The 18,460-nt window shown below is 36.1% G+C and overlaps 1 protein-coding gene across 1 annotated transcript in view; it reads left to right on the top strand.

Annotated features, from left to right (window-relative positions):
* Positions 1–18,460, top strand: part of LOC115242015 (neuroligin-4, Y-linked-like) — a 211,703-nt gene that overhangs the window by 126,361 nt on the left and 66,882 nt on the right. The window contains exons 5-7 of the mRNA XM_029818020.1: positions 4,080–4,437; positions 9,264–9,471; positions 10,564–10,818. Coding sequence (XP_029673880.1) covers positions 4,080–4,437; positions 9,264–9,471; positions 10,564–10,818 — 821 coding nt within the window. The remainder of the gene's footprint in view (positions 1–4,079; positions 4,438–9,263; positions 9,472–10,563; positions 10,819–18,460) is intronic.

The raw sequence follows: 18,460 nt of genomic DNA, 5'->3' as shown, positions 1-18,460 counted from the left end.
TAGTATAATATATAATTACTTTTATAACGTAAAAGAGAATATTTAAAATACATTTTTGTTTTAAATTAAATTGCTTAAATCTTTATCTTAAATTAATTAAATAAGGTTTCACAAGACTTTGAATTTTATATATTAACTTATTAATTTTATTATTAACTTTTTCATTATTTTTGCAGTTCTCATCCCCCTCCCTCTCTTTCTCTCAATGATTTAATCAACACAACTTTTAAACGTAAAGCAACGTATAGATGAATTATGGAAATAAATCTCTGAAATGCAGCTGGCTTGAAATAAAAATTGTGTAACTCGAATTGAAATAAAATTTCAATGTAGCGTGGAGATCAACGCGCATTCATATAAGTAAAATGCTTCATTAATTTTAGCTTGAAAGCAATAAAATTTCATAAAATAACGAAAACATGATAGAATACGATATAAAATTAATTATTGTTAGAATTCAGCGAGAGAATCTCTGGTACATCCCAAGCCTTGTCCGTGCGTTTGCAAACTTGCCGGCGATATTGCGACGAACGAAGTAATTAATTTGCTTTCACGTACTGTGCACATTATGTGCGGATTATGCCCGTCGCAGTTTACGCTGCAAAGTTCGCGATGTAATTACGTACTTTTGATTCTGTTTGTGCATAATGAGTCGCGAGCGATAAAGTTACCGAAGCCGCCTGCAAGTTTCGTGCCGTGTTACAGCTATGCAATCTCTCTCGTAATATCGCGAGCAATAATTGATCCACGTTACATCGAATTCACACTATTCACTTTTAATAATTAACCTACTGATTCTATTAGTTAAAGTAAAAGACACTTGGGATAATATTTGACATTTGGAAGAAAAGTAGAATTTATGGTACAATATCAAAATGGAAATGAATAAATGTTAATATGACGAGTATAAATAGTTGGGTAGTATATTAAATCGGATGAAGTGGATACAAGAGTTTAAAATTAATTTCACATATTCAAGTAGGTTGTTTTTCATTTTTCATAATTGCTATTGCATCGATGGATTAGTTTATGGCGGATAATGATCAGAGATGGGGACGCTATAAACTGGGCTTTACATACCGGACTGTTACAATAACGAGCTAAAAATGATACGCCGAAAGCGCAAGCTAAAACGGGATTGTGTAATCGGATTTCCGATGATGGACGAGTAACATCATTGCAAAAATGGCCGTGCCCGTGGCAACGTATTGTTACGCCAACAAATTCGCTCTTTGACTTTTAGGCTTGGATTAAACTTTTTTTTTTTGTAAAGGGAAAGGCGTGTCATCCGTTTTCGTAAATTGTCATACTCATCGCTATACATCGGATTATATTTTAAAATTTTAGATAGATTATATAAATTATTAATCATTTCAGTGTCAAATTATATAATGCTGAAGGCAAATTTCCGGTGTGACGTATTATAGTACGAAATAATGAAAGACCATTGTGAAAGTCAGAACGCGTCAGAACGTTTGTACGATTACTGACGCTTGTTAATATTAACTCATCTGGCAACGTTAATTAACGAGCGCCATGTCGATGCACATTATACGTAACGTGCAGAGACAAAGTTGAAACTATTTCAGGCATGTTTGACACTCGTTGTTTTGATCGTAGTACGAGAGGGGGAAGGCTGTGTGGACGAATAAATTGATACCAATGCGTGCATGTCGCGAGAAGTCTCGCTGATGACCTATCGCGCTAATCTATTTTCCCGGGAGCGGGATTTATCGAGTATTCTAGCGAGTGCAGAAAGCCCGCTGTAATATCGAGTTTTGACGTTAAATATTTTCGCATCGTTGCCATTTCGAAATGTCCGAGTGCGACGATGTTGGTTCGTCCGATCGCCGAATTTATCTCCAGCTTGTTTCAATTACGTCCGCATACCATTAATTCACTACCATCCGCGACAATAAGAGAGAATCCATTTCTGAGATGCATTTTTCGACGATCTTAATGCCAATATGACTACAATACTAATAATTATTCCTTAAAGCTCATTTAAAAAAGACAAAATTTTGTATTTATGATATATCTATATTAAAATTTTTTTATTTATTTTTACGAAGCACACATGTGTGTGTATATATGATACTTTTCTCTATTTTAATTAAAATTTATGTTATATAAATGTGTACAGATATATAAATACATTTATTTTTGAATTTATTTTAAATAATAAATTTCGGCCACGTATACATTTATCCCGTGATTGATTTCCTGAAAATACGAGTTATTTAAAACATGCGTTTTATTCGCTAAAAAAAATTGGCAGGAATTTTCTGATTCTCAATTCGAGATACATTCATGCAAATTAATAAGTCAAACAAGTTTTATACTGTTGTTTTTTTATCTCTTCTTGTTATCTCATCACGCGAGAGACATTTTGTATGTATATAATGAACAAAGACGAAGTTGAAACGGATCTGCATTAATCCGAATAAAGAGTCTCGGCAAATACACTGCTAACTTGCAAAGTACTTTGAGACGGAGGACTTAGCTGATTAAGATTCTGAGATAATTTCGGACGGGCCTGCAGAATCAGATAGGTGGACTAGAGAAAAAAATTTTCTCGATGAATTGAAGTCTTTCGAAAAGAGACGAACGTTCAAAGGATATCCTTTCCTGTTGCGTAAAAAGAGAATTGCTGAATAAGTTTTGAAAGAGAGAAACCTTGCGTTTGATAATCTTTCAGTGAAAAAATGGGTGATTTTTGCGAGAGTTGCATATATAATATCAATCAAACTAATTAAGGCGATAGTAAAAATTGGTTTGGATATGTTAGGTGTAGAAAATTAACAACCAGACTAATTGAAACGTGTCTTCCTTTTTTGAGAACTGCGTTCGGAAATCTGTCTTTTGAAAAACTTGTCTTTTTCTACTTGTCTGTCTCACGTTTTTTGAATCGTGTGTAAACCACGAGGAAGCGCACACGGTAAGCATTGGAATTGTAGATTTCTTTCGCCGAAGGATTTGCCAGAGACATTCCTTATCGCGAAATATGGACCTACCACTTGCCACATCACCGTACCACTCTTGTCGTTACGGTTGTGAAAGTGAGACGGAAGTGACTCTTATCGAAACAAAGAGCGATGTTGACCGTATGTCTAGCCATATAGAAAGTCGCATTCAGTAGAAGAAGAAAGAGACAGGGAAGGCAAGTAGTTGCAGAGTTTTTCAAAGGATTTCAAGAGATAGTCGCGAGAAAGAAAAATGCGGAAATAAGACTAAAAACTATTAAAAATTGCGGATAACTTTTAGAGGAATCTAGACATCTTTGATTCCATATTCCTTGTGCGATATAAATCTTCGAGAAATCTTTGAAACAGTCGAAATATCATCGTGAAATATGTGGCAGAGGAGACAATCATATATATAGAATATAGAAAGTATGCAAGTTATTCTTTTTTTCTTAAATTAAGAAAGCGTATAATTCTTTCGTACAGACAGATAAAAATATGATATCTAAAAAAATTTTTTTTATAAAATACGCGTTATCGAAAATTGCTATCGTAAAATCCAGCAAAAGATGGCGAGATACAAGAACGCTTTCTCCTGTAATTTTACGGCTCGATAATTTCATGTCTTATTCCTATCGATTTCTAGGACTTTATGTTCTGGAACAAAATAGCATGTCGAATATATTACAAATGTATCTTATAAAGAATTACAAATATATTTAATATATATCGAGAAACTTTCTTTTTAAATTAATAAAATTACTCTTATTTGTACTTTACTAAATTCATATTCGAGTTTAAAAAAAACTTAACACAAAATATATAAAATATAATATTCATACATTTACTGCTTTTATCTGTATAATAATAACTGAAAGAACTTTAAGAGAGATGATATCGTGATGCTCCGCTTGAGATAGCATTTTGCCCGGGAACACGGGACAATTCCGGGTCGTATCCGGATGCTTCGGCAGGTAGACGCGTCGTGTCGCGACAAAGAAGGCGTGCCGTTGTCGGCACCGTCGTCTTTGTCATCCCGGCTCGCGGCGTCGAGGGGAAGAGGAACTAAACTAAAACGACACGTCGCGTCGCGACGCGACTCCTTTGTGTCGGCAGGCATGGCGGAGGGCGGCAAGAAGCATCCGGTGTTGCTGTACATTCACGGCGAGAGCTACGACTGGGGTAGCGGAAACCCCTACGACGGTAGCGTGCTAGCCAGCTACACCGACCAAGTGATCGTCACCATGAACTACCGGCTGGGCGTGCTCGGCTTCCTGAACGCCAACGTGGCGCCGCAGACCAAGGCGAGGGTCGCGAATTACGGCCTCATGGACCAAATTGCCGCCCTTCACTGGGTCAAGGAGCACATCGCCCGTTTCGGGGGCGATCCCGAGAATGTCACCCTTATGGGCCAGGGCACCGGGGCCGCCTGCGTGCATTTTCTCGCCATCAGTCCCACCGTCGTTCGGGGTAAGTAATCTAAACTGTTGCGTTAAGCTAAATATACATAATTAGAGAGCGATACGTTATAAAATTAAAGAGTATCGGAAATATGATTTAAACGATGCAGAATTTATTGTAGAATCAATAGCAGACTATATTTTTAAAGTAATATTACAACATATAATTCTATTGATCTTATACAAAGGGAGGACGCGAGATTGTCATAATGGTCCAGATTTCTCGATTCTCTTGCGTTCTTAATATATTGAATTTTATTCTCACAAATGGGTCGTATTTTGAATTATATAAAACAACACGCGGTACAGTTGATAAAATTTAATTTAGCTAAAAACAATTATAGTTGTGGATTACAAAATGCAGGGGAGCGTTATTAATTTTCTCGAGAACGGAGCTGGTCAAAATTTCTAAATCATTCGCCGCCATGTTTCGTGCGCAATTATTCAGGATACACGCTGCGCGCCGGCGTGTCTCGTAAATGATTAAGAGCGCTTTTGCATTACACATAATTGAAGAGTAGCAAGTTTTACATGAGCTTCGTTACAGCGCGTTATTCCGTGTTGCTTAATTACGCACAACGCCAATTACGTATTTGCAAGTAAAAAGAGGGATGCTTTCCTCTTTCTTCGAAGCAAATTCTCCTCGGTGCACTTACAAACTCGCAAAAAATCCAATCATTTTATCAAATCGCAATTGAATCTGCTAACAAGATCTTCGAGGAGAAAGCGAAAAATGGGCTTAGGCTTTTCGCACGCGAACTTGTCTCTGTAACAATTCCATTATTTTCTCAAAAAAAAACAAATTTGTGGATTTCAAACAAACAGAGATTTTCAACTTTAATCGTAAAAAATCTCGCAAGATTTTTTATATAAACTAAACAATAAAATTAAACATCCCAAATTAAAAAAAATTTGAACACTTGCATTGGATTAAAAAAGAATCTTTTGTCTTTTGATTTAACTTTCTGCATATTATTATTAAAACATTAATCACGCTAAAAAATGTTAAGATTCTTTTTGGAATCTCGAGAACGGATTGTTGAGAAAATCTTTGGCTTGGCGATCGAAATATTCCGTAAAAAACTCCGTCATCTGTCGCGAGAATCGCTACGCCGTCTTATCATAACGCATTCCTCGCCCCGGGAAAGAGATAGCGGGGAAGAGGAGTCCAGAAAATGAAAAGTAGCAAGAATATCAGCGCGAAATTTCTTTCTCCGATATCCGCCCATCCCCTTCCCGATCTCTTACCGCTATTTTGCAGGGTTCGCGGTATTTTCGAGGACGAACACGCGCGGATCGGCGTGGTAACACATTGCCGAGGATATTGGCTGTCTCTTCCTTTATATCTTCATCCAGCGGCGGCTGCCGTCTTCGTGTGGTCGTGTTCACGGTTAACGTTCGACGGTTAACAGCCTCTGCGAGCTCCCTCCGGGGATGGACACGGCCGAGAGGATAAGGCTTTCCCTCTTATCCCCGTCGCCCACCCTCGTTCTCCCTCCGCTTCCGCGCTCGTGATATTATGTGCGTGAAATATCGCCCCTTCCTACCAGTCGCCACCCTCGTCGCGCTATTGGAAAATACTTTCCACCCTTATGAGGAGAGCGCAGCCATGCACGCGTGTCCGGCGAGACCGGGAGTTTTTTCCCTCGCTCGTTCTTTTATCCGTTGCGGTTGTTTTACGTTCGTCGTCTTGGTCTTGTTAATTAAGAAACATTCAAAGAAGCGTAACAATATCGATAAAAATCCTTGCTCAATCTTGCGAATAAGGGGAGGATTTAGATTCGTCGAGCTATCACACTCGCAAGAAAGAATAAATCATTAGAATGATTTGGAGATTTCACGATCGTGGAAGCGATAGTACAGGATATTAAATTTTCAACGTAGTTTATGCGCGGAAAAACGATGCTTGGTTTTATATTTCTTTCTTTTTTTTTCTTTTGCAAGTTAGTACCAGATTTATGTCGCTGTCACTTCCAGTACTCTAATGCTAAGATCATAAAACTTTTTTCCCTTAATAAAACTCGCGTTATTTGCGAATTCCATCATTTAAGATGCTTTGTACTCATTCGTTTCGCTAGAGAAGAAGCATCATTTCCCTTTCTTCTATATTTGTTTGTGCACAGAAAAATCCTTCGATTAAAAAGGTTCGTGACGTGCCCCGATTCTTCTCTAGCTTTCCTAGCTCCGTGGATGCTTCATTCTTTCCTGTATCACTAAGGATAGAAATGAAAATTCCATTTTTCTGAGACGGCGGTACCGAGACTCGTCGACATCCTATTATCTCCTGCTTTCGGCCTCTCTTCTCTTTTTTCTCTCTTCTCTTATTCCTTTTTCCTTGTTTCCTCTCTTTTTCTGTCTCTCTCTTGTTAATTTCCCTGATAAATTGCTCGACAAAAAAAATCGCATAATAATTTTTCGAAGAAAGCATTTTATACCTATTTTTTTTTTATTCTTCTTCAAAATTGAAAATTACATTTCCGTTTAAAATACAATGCCTGTTTTCTTATCTGAGAGCAGTTAAGAGTAGAACACAATTCGTTCGAATTAATCAGTTTTTTAATTACCAAAAATAATAATTATGAATATATTTAAAAATTTTTTTAAATTAGATATCGGAAAGTCTTAAACTCATTATAATATATTTTAATAATTAAAAACGCGCGCGCATTATAATTACATATAAATAAATTTTTTTATGTTTGTTACGTTGGAAAATAATTTTTATTTTAATACACGATGCTAATAGCATGACTGCTGACGGGATAATGACGGTGTTAATAATGCGAGCGGAGTGAAGATTGAAAACCTCTGCTTTAAAGCACAAGATCTGGCGTTACATTTTTCCTTAGGCAAATAACATCGACGCGAGCAGTCTGCGCGAGAACGATTCTTCTCTCGGATAATTATGGTTCGTCGACCACGTCTTTCTTCAGGTTTGAGAGGGACTTTGGTTTGTCTTTCTTTTCTCGCTAAGAATAACGATGGTAGCTCCCATCCATCCGCAGTGCCATTTTCGCCGACGTAATTTCCTCCTCAAACAATCCACTCGTATAATATTCAGCGTCTCGTAAAATGCGTTTCATCCGGCATTAGATGTAACGATTCGAGATACCACGCTTCAAAGATTTAATTATCAAAAAATATATGAGAGCGAGAGAGAGAGAGAGAGAGAGAAGAATTTGCGATAAATTACAAGATAAGATAAAGTCTAGGTAGATAACGATTATGCAAGATAAATATGTGTAGGTGTGTGTGTTAGTATGTGAGAGATGTATTATAAATAAATAATATTATGTCGTTAAATTTGTCTCGACAACGATTATTAATGCAAATATGAAACAAAAAAACTACATTTTGCTTAGTAAAAGTATTTAAAATAATATAAAGATTTAAATTTCGGGGAAAATTTTAAGATTTTAAATATTTTTACTGCTATTTTTTTTCCTCTTTATACGTTTATTGATCAAAATACACATTCTTTATACATATTCAAATATGTTTTCTTCTTTTTAAAAAATATATAAATTCTTAGTACTTGGCATATCAATTGATATCTCTTTTACTATATTTATTTTATATTTCTTTAGAGCTAAGGAAATAAAAATCAGGTTTTCTATTGATACTTCAGTCGCGAGTACGGAATCCGTTTGCGAAAATAACCCTTTATCGCGAAATATCCCTCTTTCTGTGTGTCACTTTAAGGAATAGAAAAGCTGTTCCGGTCCATCGGATCAATTTTCTCGAGAGAGTAATTCCTTTATCGACGAGAAACATGGTATCTTTTTTTTCGCAATTTGTGAAAATAAAAATAGAAATATCAAAGTATTCCCATATGAACTTTTATCAAAGAATTTATCCTTTATGATGCAGTTTTTTCAAAAACTATTATATTTCTTTTTAGGAAAACAATTTCTTCTTCATTTCAAAAATATTACGTTTTCTTTTCTTTTTTGAATTGCTTAAAAAATATTGACTCGAACTGAATCCAATATTAATATTTTTGCCGTGTTTCCAATATCAATCTATATTAAATGGATAAAAATGTATCTAATATGATAAATCTTTAAAATAATAATTTTTTTTTAAGAACTACACATTTAAAGAATTAGCTTTATGCATCATATTACATGCTGACTATAATGTTTACAAAAATATATTAATTTCTTGATTTATATATATCATTAAAATGTAATATATAAGAAGGGAATGTCTCGTACTTAACGTCGGCTTCCACAATAATTCCGCTTTCCGTCTTCCGTCTGACGGATCCCGGAGTTTTCTCGTTAAATGGAAAAAGAGGGGCTAAACGAGCCGGTTCGCCATCGCGAACATTAGCGTGGTTCATTAACGCGATTGTAAACGACCCACCCCGACCTTACAACGTCATTAGCATACTTACAATCGAAGATCGCGCCACGCAGCCGGAAACCATAGAGCGAGCTCATATTATCATCTTTACTTCCAAAGCGAGTTTCTGTTCCCCATTTGCAATTACTGACCGAGATTTTTAGATTTAGCTAATGTCGCCTTCGTATTCTAATCGTATTGAAATTATTTTAATAACATTGTCTCAAATGTTCTTACATTTTTACAATACAATTATAATCTTAGTATCATTTACTTAGTTACTATTTTTTAATTTATTTTCTCAAAAATATTTAAGATGTGCAATTAATTTTATTATTACTTCAATTCTTTAATTCTTTATATATATGCATATTAAAGATAATAAAAGAATATATTATTTTCTAATTTTCTTAAAGATTAATTATATTGTTTGAGAATTTTATAATAAATGAATTTGTATTAAATTAAAATTTTTTGTTATTGTTGACTCTAGGCCTCTTTCAAAAAAGGCTGAACATGGTGCACCAATTACTAGCAACAACAAATACGATCTATTGTTTGGTGTGACAACGAGCGAGGCATTATGGAAGTTTGCGGAGAAAGATGTCTTGCAAGGATTCGAGGGAGAGAGAAGAGACAGGATCATCCGCACGTATGTGAGGAATGCCTACGTCTATCATCTCACTGAGATATTTTACACGGTGAGTCATTATTTTTTTATTTATAAAATTGAAAAATAAAAAATTTTCACACGTGACAAGTGTGTACAATCATAATGTGTAATCCTTTACATTACAAAATAATTTTATAAAATTAGGGTAAATATAGTCGTCTTTTAATGAGTAAGAATTCTTTATTTATGTTGTAGATATATTTAAATAAAAAATTTTTACCAAAAATAAAAGAGCTAATAATAATATTAGAATATTACTCTTAATTTCAATCATTCTTTGCAATATTGTATTCTTAAATTTTCGAAAATTTGTGAATTGGATTTTCCTAGCATCTATTTGTTCTCTTATCCTTCTAGATATTATACTGACATATAACCCCTAAATTATTTTGTCACAAATTATAATATACAAAATATTTTTCTTAAAATATTAAAATCTAAGCTTAAATTATTGTCCGATGGAGAGATTTTCGAGGATGGAAAAATCAATTTTCAAAGAGCAAAGATGAATCGTATTTATCGCCAGCCGTATGCGACATGCCGGGCATATTTGCGGCGCGTGTGTCGTTGCATTCTCGCGGAATTTATCGCACGACATAATTGTTACGTTCCATACCTAACGATTGAAACGCGAGCGTTGCGTTTTGTCGAAATACATCGGCGACGCAATTCCATTTGGCCGGCGCGTTATCGGTCCACGCCAGGAGAGCGACGCACGCATTACTTAATGATTACAGACAATTAAATGATTACGGCCGCGACAATGTATTTTTACGAGCGCGATAGGGGAGCTATCGCGCGATTAAACGCATATTTCGTAAGGGAAAATTGATTCGATATTGCATGTAAAACTCGCGAGGTTTCTAAAGCTTAATTGAAGAGACTTTTAAAAACGAGGGACATATTTTTACTTGAAAAAGATACGTGTATTAACGTAAAAAAAATATTTTTTCGCATTCTTTTTTATATTTTATTCTTTTCCTAAAATGTACTTTTAATAAGCGCGCGCTGAAGAGGAATCATTTCAAGCGCAAATTGGTCACGCGCCGCCTGATATTCCGGCAGTTTCTTGCCGTGTCTATGACAGTGAATGACAGACCTGAAATTCGTTTTCGCATAGGTGGTGAACGAGTACACCGACTGGGAACGAACGGTTCAACATCCCGTCAACACGAAGGATGCATGCGTGCAGGCGTTGAGTGACGCGCAGTTCGTGGCGCCGCTCGTACAGACCGGGGATCTCTTCACCCTGAGGCATACCAAGAAACCGAACAATCCTCACATAGCGCCGATTCCCGACAGCGAGGAGGAACCGATGCCCAAGACCTACTTTTACGTATTCGACTATCAGATAAAGGACGGTGATTATCCCCAGGTAAGTGAAACGATAAAAATCGTAGGTTGTAAAAAAAAATCACAAACTCCGTTAAATAAAATATTTGTAAAGTAATATAAAATTAAAATGAGTTCTAATCCAGAAAAATTTTTTAATTGATTTTGACATACACGCACACGTAGCTGATTGATGATAAATATTCTCGTTTACATTTAAGTTACTTGAAATTATTATTTAATAAGTTAGAAAATCTTGGCATAACATCAACGATGGATTATCTGGCTTTCATTCTGAACTCTTCGAAGGTGATTCGTTAGAATAGCAATGTTCGCCCCGTAGATGTTTAGTTTGATTAAGCTGTAGCTTGTTGCGAGAATGCAGGTCTAGGCAATTATTCGTTCGTCTGCAGAATATTCTCACGAAACCGCGTGATGACTGTTTTCCCACCGTCGGTCCGTTCACCATTGCTGGCTCAAATTATCGGCGTGTTTACGTTCAATTATGCACAGATTACGTTATACCCGCGATGTTACATTATTGTTCTCCGCCGACGCGCCTTCCATTATCAGCACGAATGCAGGCTTTTGGACAGGAATCGAGTATGTACGTGTATCGGATTATTTCCCCTAATGTGTCTTGAATTCCGTAGTTTTTTTTTTTCAAAATACGGATTATTCGTTAAAATATAAAGTCAATTTAAATTTCAAAGATTTGATCACAGGCGTACAATGACGTAAAACGTGACGCTTTAAAAGAAATGGAAGAAGATTTATAAATTGACAATACACAATCTTTGATTATGAGAATCAGGCAACTAGTTTAAAAAAATAATATTGACTTTATAAATTTTTACAATTTAAATCAATAAGTATAATTATCTGCAGTCTATAATTTGACGCCTGACTTTTTCATCTCAATTTTATCACTCTTAGAATCAATCGCGCGGATAAATTTGCATCGACTATAGTTTATCCTCTCTTTTTCTCTCATTAGCTTTATTATATACCTCTTTGTAATGTACAAAGAAGAGGTAATTAGTTGCAGTTAGTCGATGAAAAATGCGACACCATCGGCGCAACGAACTTTGGACGCGTTCCCTGGATAAATCCATCCGCGCGCGATCTATCAGATCGATGATCGATCAACGGGCGGTCGATTAGCGGTGGATGGCGGTACTCGAGGGCTGTCGGCTCTCGGAGAGAAACCCTGCTCGGGTAAATATGTACGGAGATCGCGCTTCGGTAGAATAATCAGTTGAATCGCGAGACTGTCGCGCACTCGCTGTTTGCGATGCTGTCCCAACACGGTGGCGTCTAACATCCCGCCTTTATCTCGCGGGACTTAGTCTCTCCTCCATTGTTTGCCGTCGTAAAACAGACAGAATCATCTCTCGTCTCTCCACCCGCACAGTTGCATCCATAATTACACCGAATAAATAGTTACGGGGGTTGGAAAACCGATTTCGACTACGCTCGGGTGCATTAACTATTAATGGAGCTGGTATCATTTTCTACCTAGAAACGCGTATTTTCCATCACAATACGTTGTGAAAAATTCACATTTATTACGAAATAACAAGTCGATTATTTCGAGATGGATGTTTTGCTATAGATGAGAAAGCAATTTCTTGTGCAAGATAGTAGAAGGTTAAACCCTATTCCATTTTATCGATCATCCGTAGTGTTTCTTGTTAAAATAAATTCCTCTTTTTAATTTGTATATAATAATTTGTATCTTTTTTATCCAAAAATAACTTTTTAGACACTTTTTTATTTCATTGGTTTTTTTTTTAGAAACATCCATTTATGTTCCATTTATATTGTTTAAAGCGTAATAAAAATGGAATAATAAAGATAAGAATTACATGCGCATTTTGTGACGCTAATTTTCTGATGATTGCGAGAAAAATCCTTTACCAGGATAAGGCGCAACTACAAACACGGCAGAAGATAATAGAGAGATTCAATTTACAATGAAACCGGTGCACGTACGTCGAATATAATAAAGATGTCGTCGTATCGCGGCGTTTGCAGTCGACGCACCTCATGACAGCCATTACGATCCCAATCCTATTTCGATTTACGCTAAAATTATTTGAAGAACTAATCGGTCGATTTATCTATCTCCTTTATCTCTCCCTCTCTCTCTCTCTTTCGCTCTTTTTCTTCACCTATTTTTACTCTATTAAATTTTGCAAATATAAATGAGTTCTTTAAAAATTTCCCATTAGCAAATATTTGTTAGAAGAGACTATTACAGTAAAATATTTTGCCTTTAATCTCTTTTTGCCTTTATTTCTAATATACATATAATAACAAATTAGATTCTTTAACATGCTGTTTGAATTTATCTCTACAATTGATATTAATAATATTAATTGGAGATCACAATTAAACTTTTTAGCAACAGAGATTAAGAAGAGAATCTTCAGCCACATAATTAAGTGGTTTATCTTTCTTAGATTGGTTTGCATTTATAATTTGTTTATAATTGTATGGCAGTCGCGTACATGGGCCAAAGGACGAGAAGTCCTTTGCATCTTGTCGATGCGAACAGCCGCAAATATTCCAGTCATGTCACGCGCACCATATGCGCAGTCACCGCGTCACCACGTTTGTCCACAACGTAGTTTTCCTATTTTTTCACGTCCGCGAGCAATTTTTTGTCTCGCAAATAGACATCTTTCTGTAATTTGCTTTACACTTACGTAATCGCAAAAAATTGCGCTCATAAATCAATTTTTCAAATAACACTATTGTATCGACACTAAGTATTTACTTGGCCAAAAGAAAAAGACATTCTGATTCAAGTTATAAATAATTATTTAAATGTTTACGTAATTTTTTCTGTACAAAAATCTTCAATATTATAAATCTGAGAATTATAAATTCGCAGCTTGAATGACCGCGTGAATTGCAAACTCATGTTTTTGCAAACTACGTATTCTTTTGATTTAAATAATACTGTTTATTATGCAACCTGCGTGTCACCGTCCATTAAATTCGCGATAAGATTATATTGTATAATAAGCATAGTAAAAATTATTAGAGAAAGAGAGAGAAAGCAGAGCGTAACGGAGTATAATATTCCCGCGCAACCTAGAACTCTCCTTTTTACATAAAGAGACAAAAGAGACAGATGAAAAGGGAGAAGAGAACGAGTTTCTCTGTCAAGTTCGTAAAAGCTCTCTCGAGATGGCAACTTGTAATCCACCGGCAAAGTGAAAACGGACATTGCGGGCGCGGGTTGCGCGATCGATCCTGCCCGGGACGAGCGAAATTCATCCCGAGGATCGTTGGGGGGATTTGCAAGGACCCATCGATACGCGGAGGATTTGCGAAGCCGACGTTCAAAATCTATCAGCTGGCGCGCCACCTCGCCCATTTCCAGGACTTTAGGCTCCTCGTGGATCCTTTTAAAAGGCTCTCCCGTGCTGTAATTTGATCGAGGACGATTTCCTTCGGCGGGATTCGCGCGCTCAACGTCCGAAAAAAAAAAAAAAAATTGTAAACCTTCGGTAGAGACGGTAATCGTTCCCTTGGGTGGTTAGAACGTTATTTACCCGCGAAATGTACGGTTCTCTTGATCCCCTCTTTTAAATTCTTACATTAAAATTGTACAATAAAGCTTGTAAAACGATCTAATATGAAAAGATAGATTGTTGTTGAATTTTTAGATAAACTTGGATTATGTTTGATATAAAACTTCATAAAAGAACATCTTTATAAAAAAATCGCGTTTTGTAGTAACATTATGCAAAAGTATCGTTACAAGAATGCTGCAAACACAAAATATTGAAGATAAGATTTTGCTCAATATATCTAAATGTTTACATAGCATTAATAATTACATATCAATTTTGTAACAATACTTAATTGCATAATTATCGCCGATGTTTCATAGCTCGCGCTTGTATATAAGTAATTAATACATTGATTAAAAAAAAGACTAAATGAAAACGAAACTAGAAGGGATTCTCCGTGTCGAATCAGATCCGGTTTCTATTGCGCCACTCGTCGTGATTGCTATTTCTCCATCTTGCACGAGGAAAATGAGAATACGAGTTTGCCCCGTAGCCCTCTCTCTAGCGCTCGTCCAAAGGCAGGTTGATGAGTGGGAAGGAAGGACGAAGGGAATGAGTAAAAAAAAAGTAGTCGAAAGTAACTGCGAGTTGGAGAAAGGCATTACGAGAAAATTTGCCCTCCAAGTATCCTGCGTATCTCGAAACACATTCTTTTCCCCTTAACAAATCCTCGAATAAAACACAAATCTTGTTGTGGAATCATTAAATATCTGACAAATTATTTTACCGCATCGATTTTCCTGTTTTATGAGATATAAAAACCGTTTTTTTATTTTTTATCTTTTATTGGATAATATATGTACAGGAAAATTTGTTATACGTATTTTTATATGATAAATATATCCTTATTCAAATATTATATGCACACTATTTTATTGCACGATCATTCGCACGATATAAAAAGTCGATAAATTTTTTATTTGTTTTCTTTTTTTTTGTTTTAATAACGTCTTGCGTTTAAAAAATATAAACGATTAATTTAAACATAATGGAAAATAAAAACTAATTGACAATTATTTTTGTTTGACAAAGATAATTGCAGGACTACGTTGATTCTAGAAATAAATATGTGACAATCGCCAAGTATATACACTGCGAATCTTCTTAGAAGACATTTAGATTCTCATTTCTTTTTAATTTTCCTTTTAAGTAAAAGAGAGAACCTACTCGTCTCCCGAGACAATTTTATAGAAATAAAAATGAATTTTTCCGGTGCGTTGGACTCTTGCTTCTGCAAGGTTAAATTAAGCCGTGACAGACGCGAAGAAATTGAAAGACGATGAAAGGAAGGATCGGGAGGAGGAGGGAGCGATGAAACAAATTATTTAATTAAAGCTATCCGGTGCACGGTTTCAAAACCGGGCTTCCCTCCGCCCTGTCGCGGCAATCCTTTACCGGCTAATTGGGGAGCACCCCCGGTCTAATGAGCGAAGAAAGGAGGGCAAAACGACGCGAAACAAAACGCCGAGGGCTGGCAAAAAAATCTGGAGCGAAGGCGCCGCGAGTCCCGGACAGAGATTATCCTTTTTGTCCAATTTCTTTCTTGTTGTCATGGTTCGTCCTGGGGGGATTTTTCGCCAACAGTAAATGTGACCTCGCCGAAAATTCACGCGGCGTTTATCTCGCGCACTCACGTATAATTACGATGTTTCGAGATTATACATGTACATATAGTGGGAAAATTAAATAAATTCAAGTAGTAAATATGCGCTCGGTCGCGTCCGTTGCATTAATTAATTTTAATTGCACGCACATTCGATCACACGTGCTTTAATAATCGGTGTGGAAATTACGTATTATTTGTTTACATTAAATGTCGTCACCGCAAGGTATTATAAAAGATTAAATAAATTTATAATTATTGCATCTAATTCTCTCTGTGCGTGAATTACGTTTATGTGTAACTATTAAAATGAGATTAACTACATAACAGACGAGAAATATAATGCAATACAGTAATAAAACAGTTTTGCAGAGTGCGTTATTAGAGTGGAATCAAAAAGAAAATTGGTGAAATTTTATACCTATGTATACTCTAGCATAAACAAACGATTGAAATAGAATATTGTATATAAAAACAAAAGAATTTTCATAAAATCTTTAAAATTGTTTTAAAAACAGATGGAAAAAATATAAACTATTTTTTATTGAAATATAAAGTAACATACACATCTCAATAAATTAAAGAATCACTTGGAGTCGATTGCAAAAAACACGAAATTTAAATTTATACACCTTTGCAAAAAATAATCTTAGAGTAATTGATAAAGAAGCATTTTAAAGCATAAAGATTCTTAGCTTTCAAACTAGGTCAAGCTTTTTCCTCGACAATGTTTCTATTTCAAGTTGCACCGTTTTCAAGATAGTATTAACAAAAAAAAACTTTATCTTTGAAATCGTATACAAAACTGAAAAAATTTTTCTTCTATCTTTGTTCGAGATCTTTCGTAAGCTTAAAGTGTTCTCTTGTAAATGCTTTTTTTTTGGAAAATAAGCTACCATTTCTTTTTTCATCGGATTTTAGCGATTCGAAATGATTCAATGGTGAATTTTCAGGCTCCGGATTTTGTGATGTCTCTCGGAGAGATTTTTTTTTTATTCACGCGACATATACTACAGACGCATCGAGTGCAGGTACATTGTACGCATTGCCGCGATAAAATATTCATCGCAAAGTTTACGGCTGTCAGCTGTCGTAGTCGTGGAGCATGGTTAACACGGAGGATTGGGGGTGAGGGGAGGGGAGGAGAAAGCGGGCTTAATATCCGCGCGCGCTAAAGCGCAATTAAATTATTTGTTCCTCTAAAATATGCAATGCCGCGTCGGTTATGCATGCGCTTTTCGCGCGAACGCTCACGCAACAGGTATTTATGAATGCTATTTAGAAAAATAGCATTCACCGATAGGCGTGCCAAAGTGTCCAGATAATTTACGCGCTCTGCCGTTGTCGATGCCTTTTAATATATATCGCGTGACATTTGACATACTATTGATTAAAACGAGCACAAAATTAGATGGATTTTATTTGATCGGATCAAACGACAATGTTGTTCTCCAACATTAAAAAATAATTGAATGCGAGAGTAGAGAGAATTTTATTTGTCTTATTTTAATGTTGCAAGTTATTTTGTTACTTTGCTTTTGAAATTTTGATGGATTTATTGCTTTGAAAATTTTTTTTATTATCTCATGTGTTTTCAAGTGCACGGAGAAGTTTATCTACCGGTTGTAAATGGATACTGATTATTTTTATCTCGAAAGATCAAAGTAAACGATAATTTCTGTAATATAATTAATTAGGCCATTGCTATCATTTGCTATTCTGGATCGATGGATTTGTCGTCGCTCTCGCAAACGAGATCCTCTGGAGTCTCGTTAAGGAGCTTAAAGATTAAATAACGAACGCCCGCGACCGTTTACGGTATGACGAAGTAAAGGAAGGATATAGGTCGCTCGTCGGATAACAGCCGCCAAATAGACGCGTTTTCAAACGGATGGCGCCATTTGGCGGAAAAAGCTTCGCCGTTTTATGGCGGCTGCCCGACAATTTGCATGCTCGTTCTTCCTAGTTTTGACGGGGGAACGAGCGCTGAAACGAGCGCTCGTAAGCTTAGTCGCAAAATGCACAAGCGAGCACGCGCGAATAGAGAACTGCCACGGGATCCAATCGCGGATAGTCCGAAACTGCCGTCAGGATCAGCAACAATTGTCTGGAGTGAGTAATCATCAACCTCTCCATTAATGCGAGATACATGTGTAAAATCTTTTATTTTAAATCGTTCGTATTTTATTTCCACCATTTTGCTCAACGAACAAACTTCGTTCAAAACTCTCGAGTTGCACTTTAACAATCATATCTTCCCGTTTCGTACAAAACTTGTGTAGTTGTTTAACTGAGAAAATAAGATGTTTTAACAAACCGCGAGAAAGTTTCTCTGATACTGCACAAGTAGCGGCCAATTTCCCTCTTCATTTTTTATTTGCTTCTGATGTTTTAATTCAAAATACGCTCTCTTCACTGGAAAATGACAATCATTTTGTATATCGCAATACATATCACAATACCGTATGTACCGGTCGAAAGGAAGCGCCGCTGGC

Source organism: Formica exsecta, unplaced genomic scaffold (genome assembly GCF_003651465.1).
Source record: "Formica exsecta isolate Colony F162 unplaced genomic scaffold, ASM365146v1 scaffold120, whole genome shotgun sequence".
NCBI lineage: Eukaryota > Metazoa > Arthropoda > Insecta > Hymenoptera > Formicidae > Formica > Formica exsecta.
The sequence above is the reverse complement of the archived record's forward strand: the minus strand, read 5'-3'. Positions and strand labels throughout refer to the sequence as shown.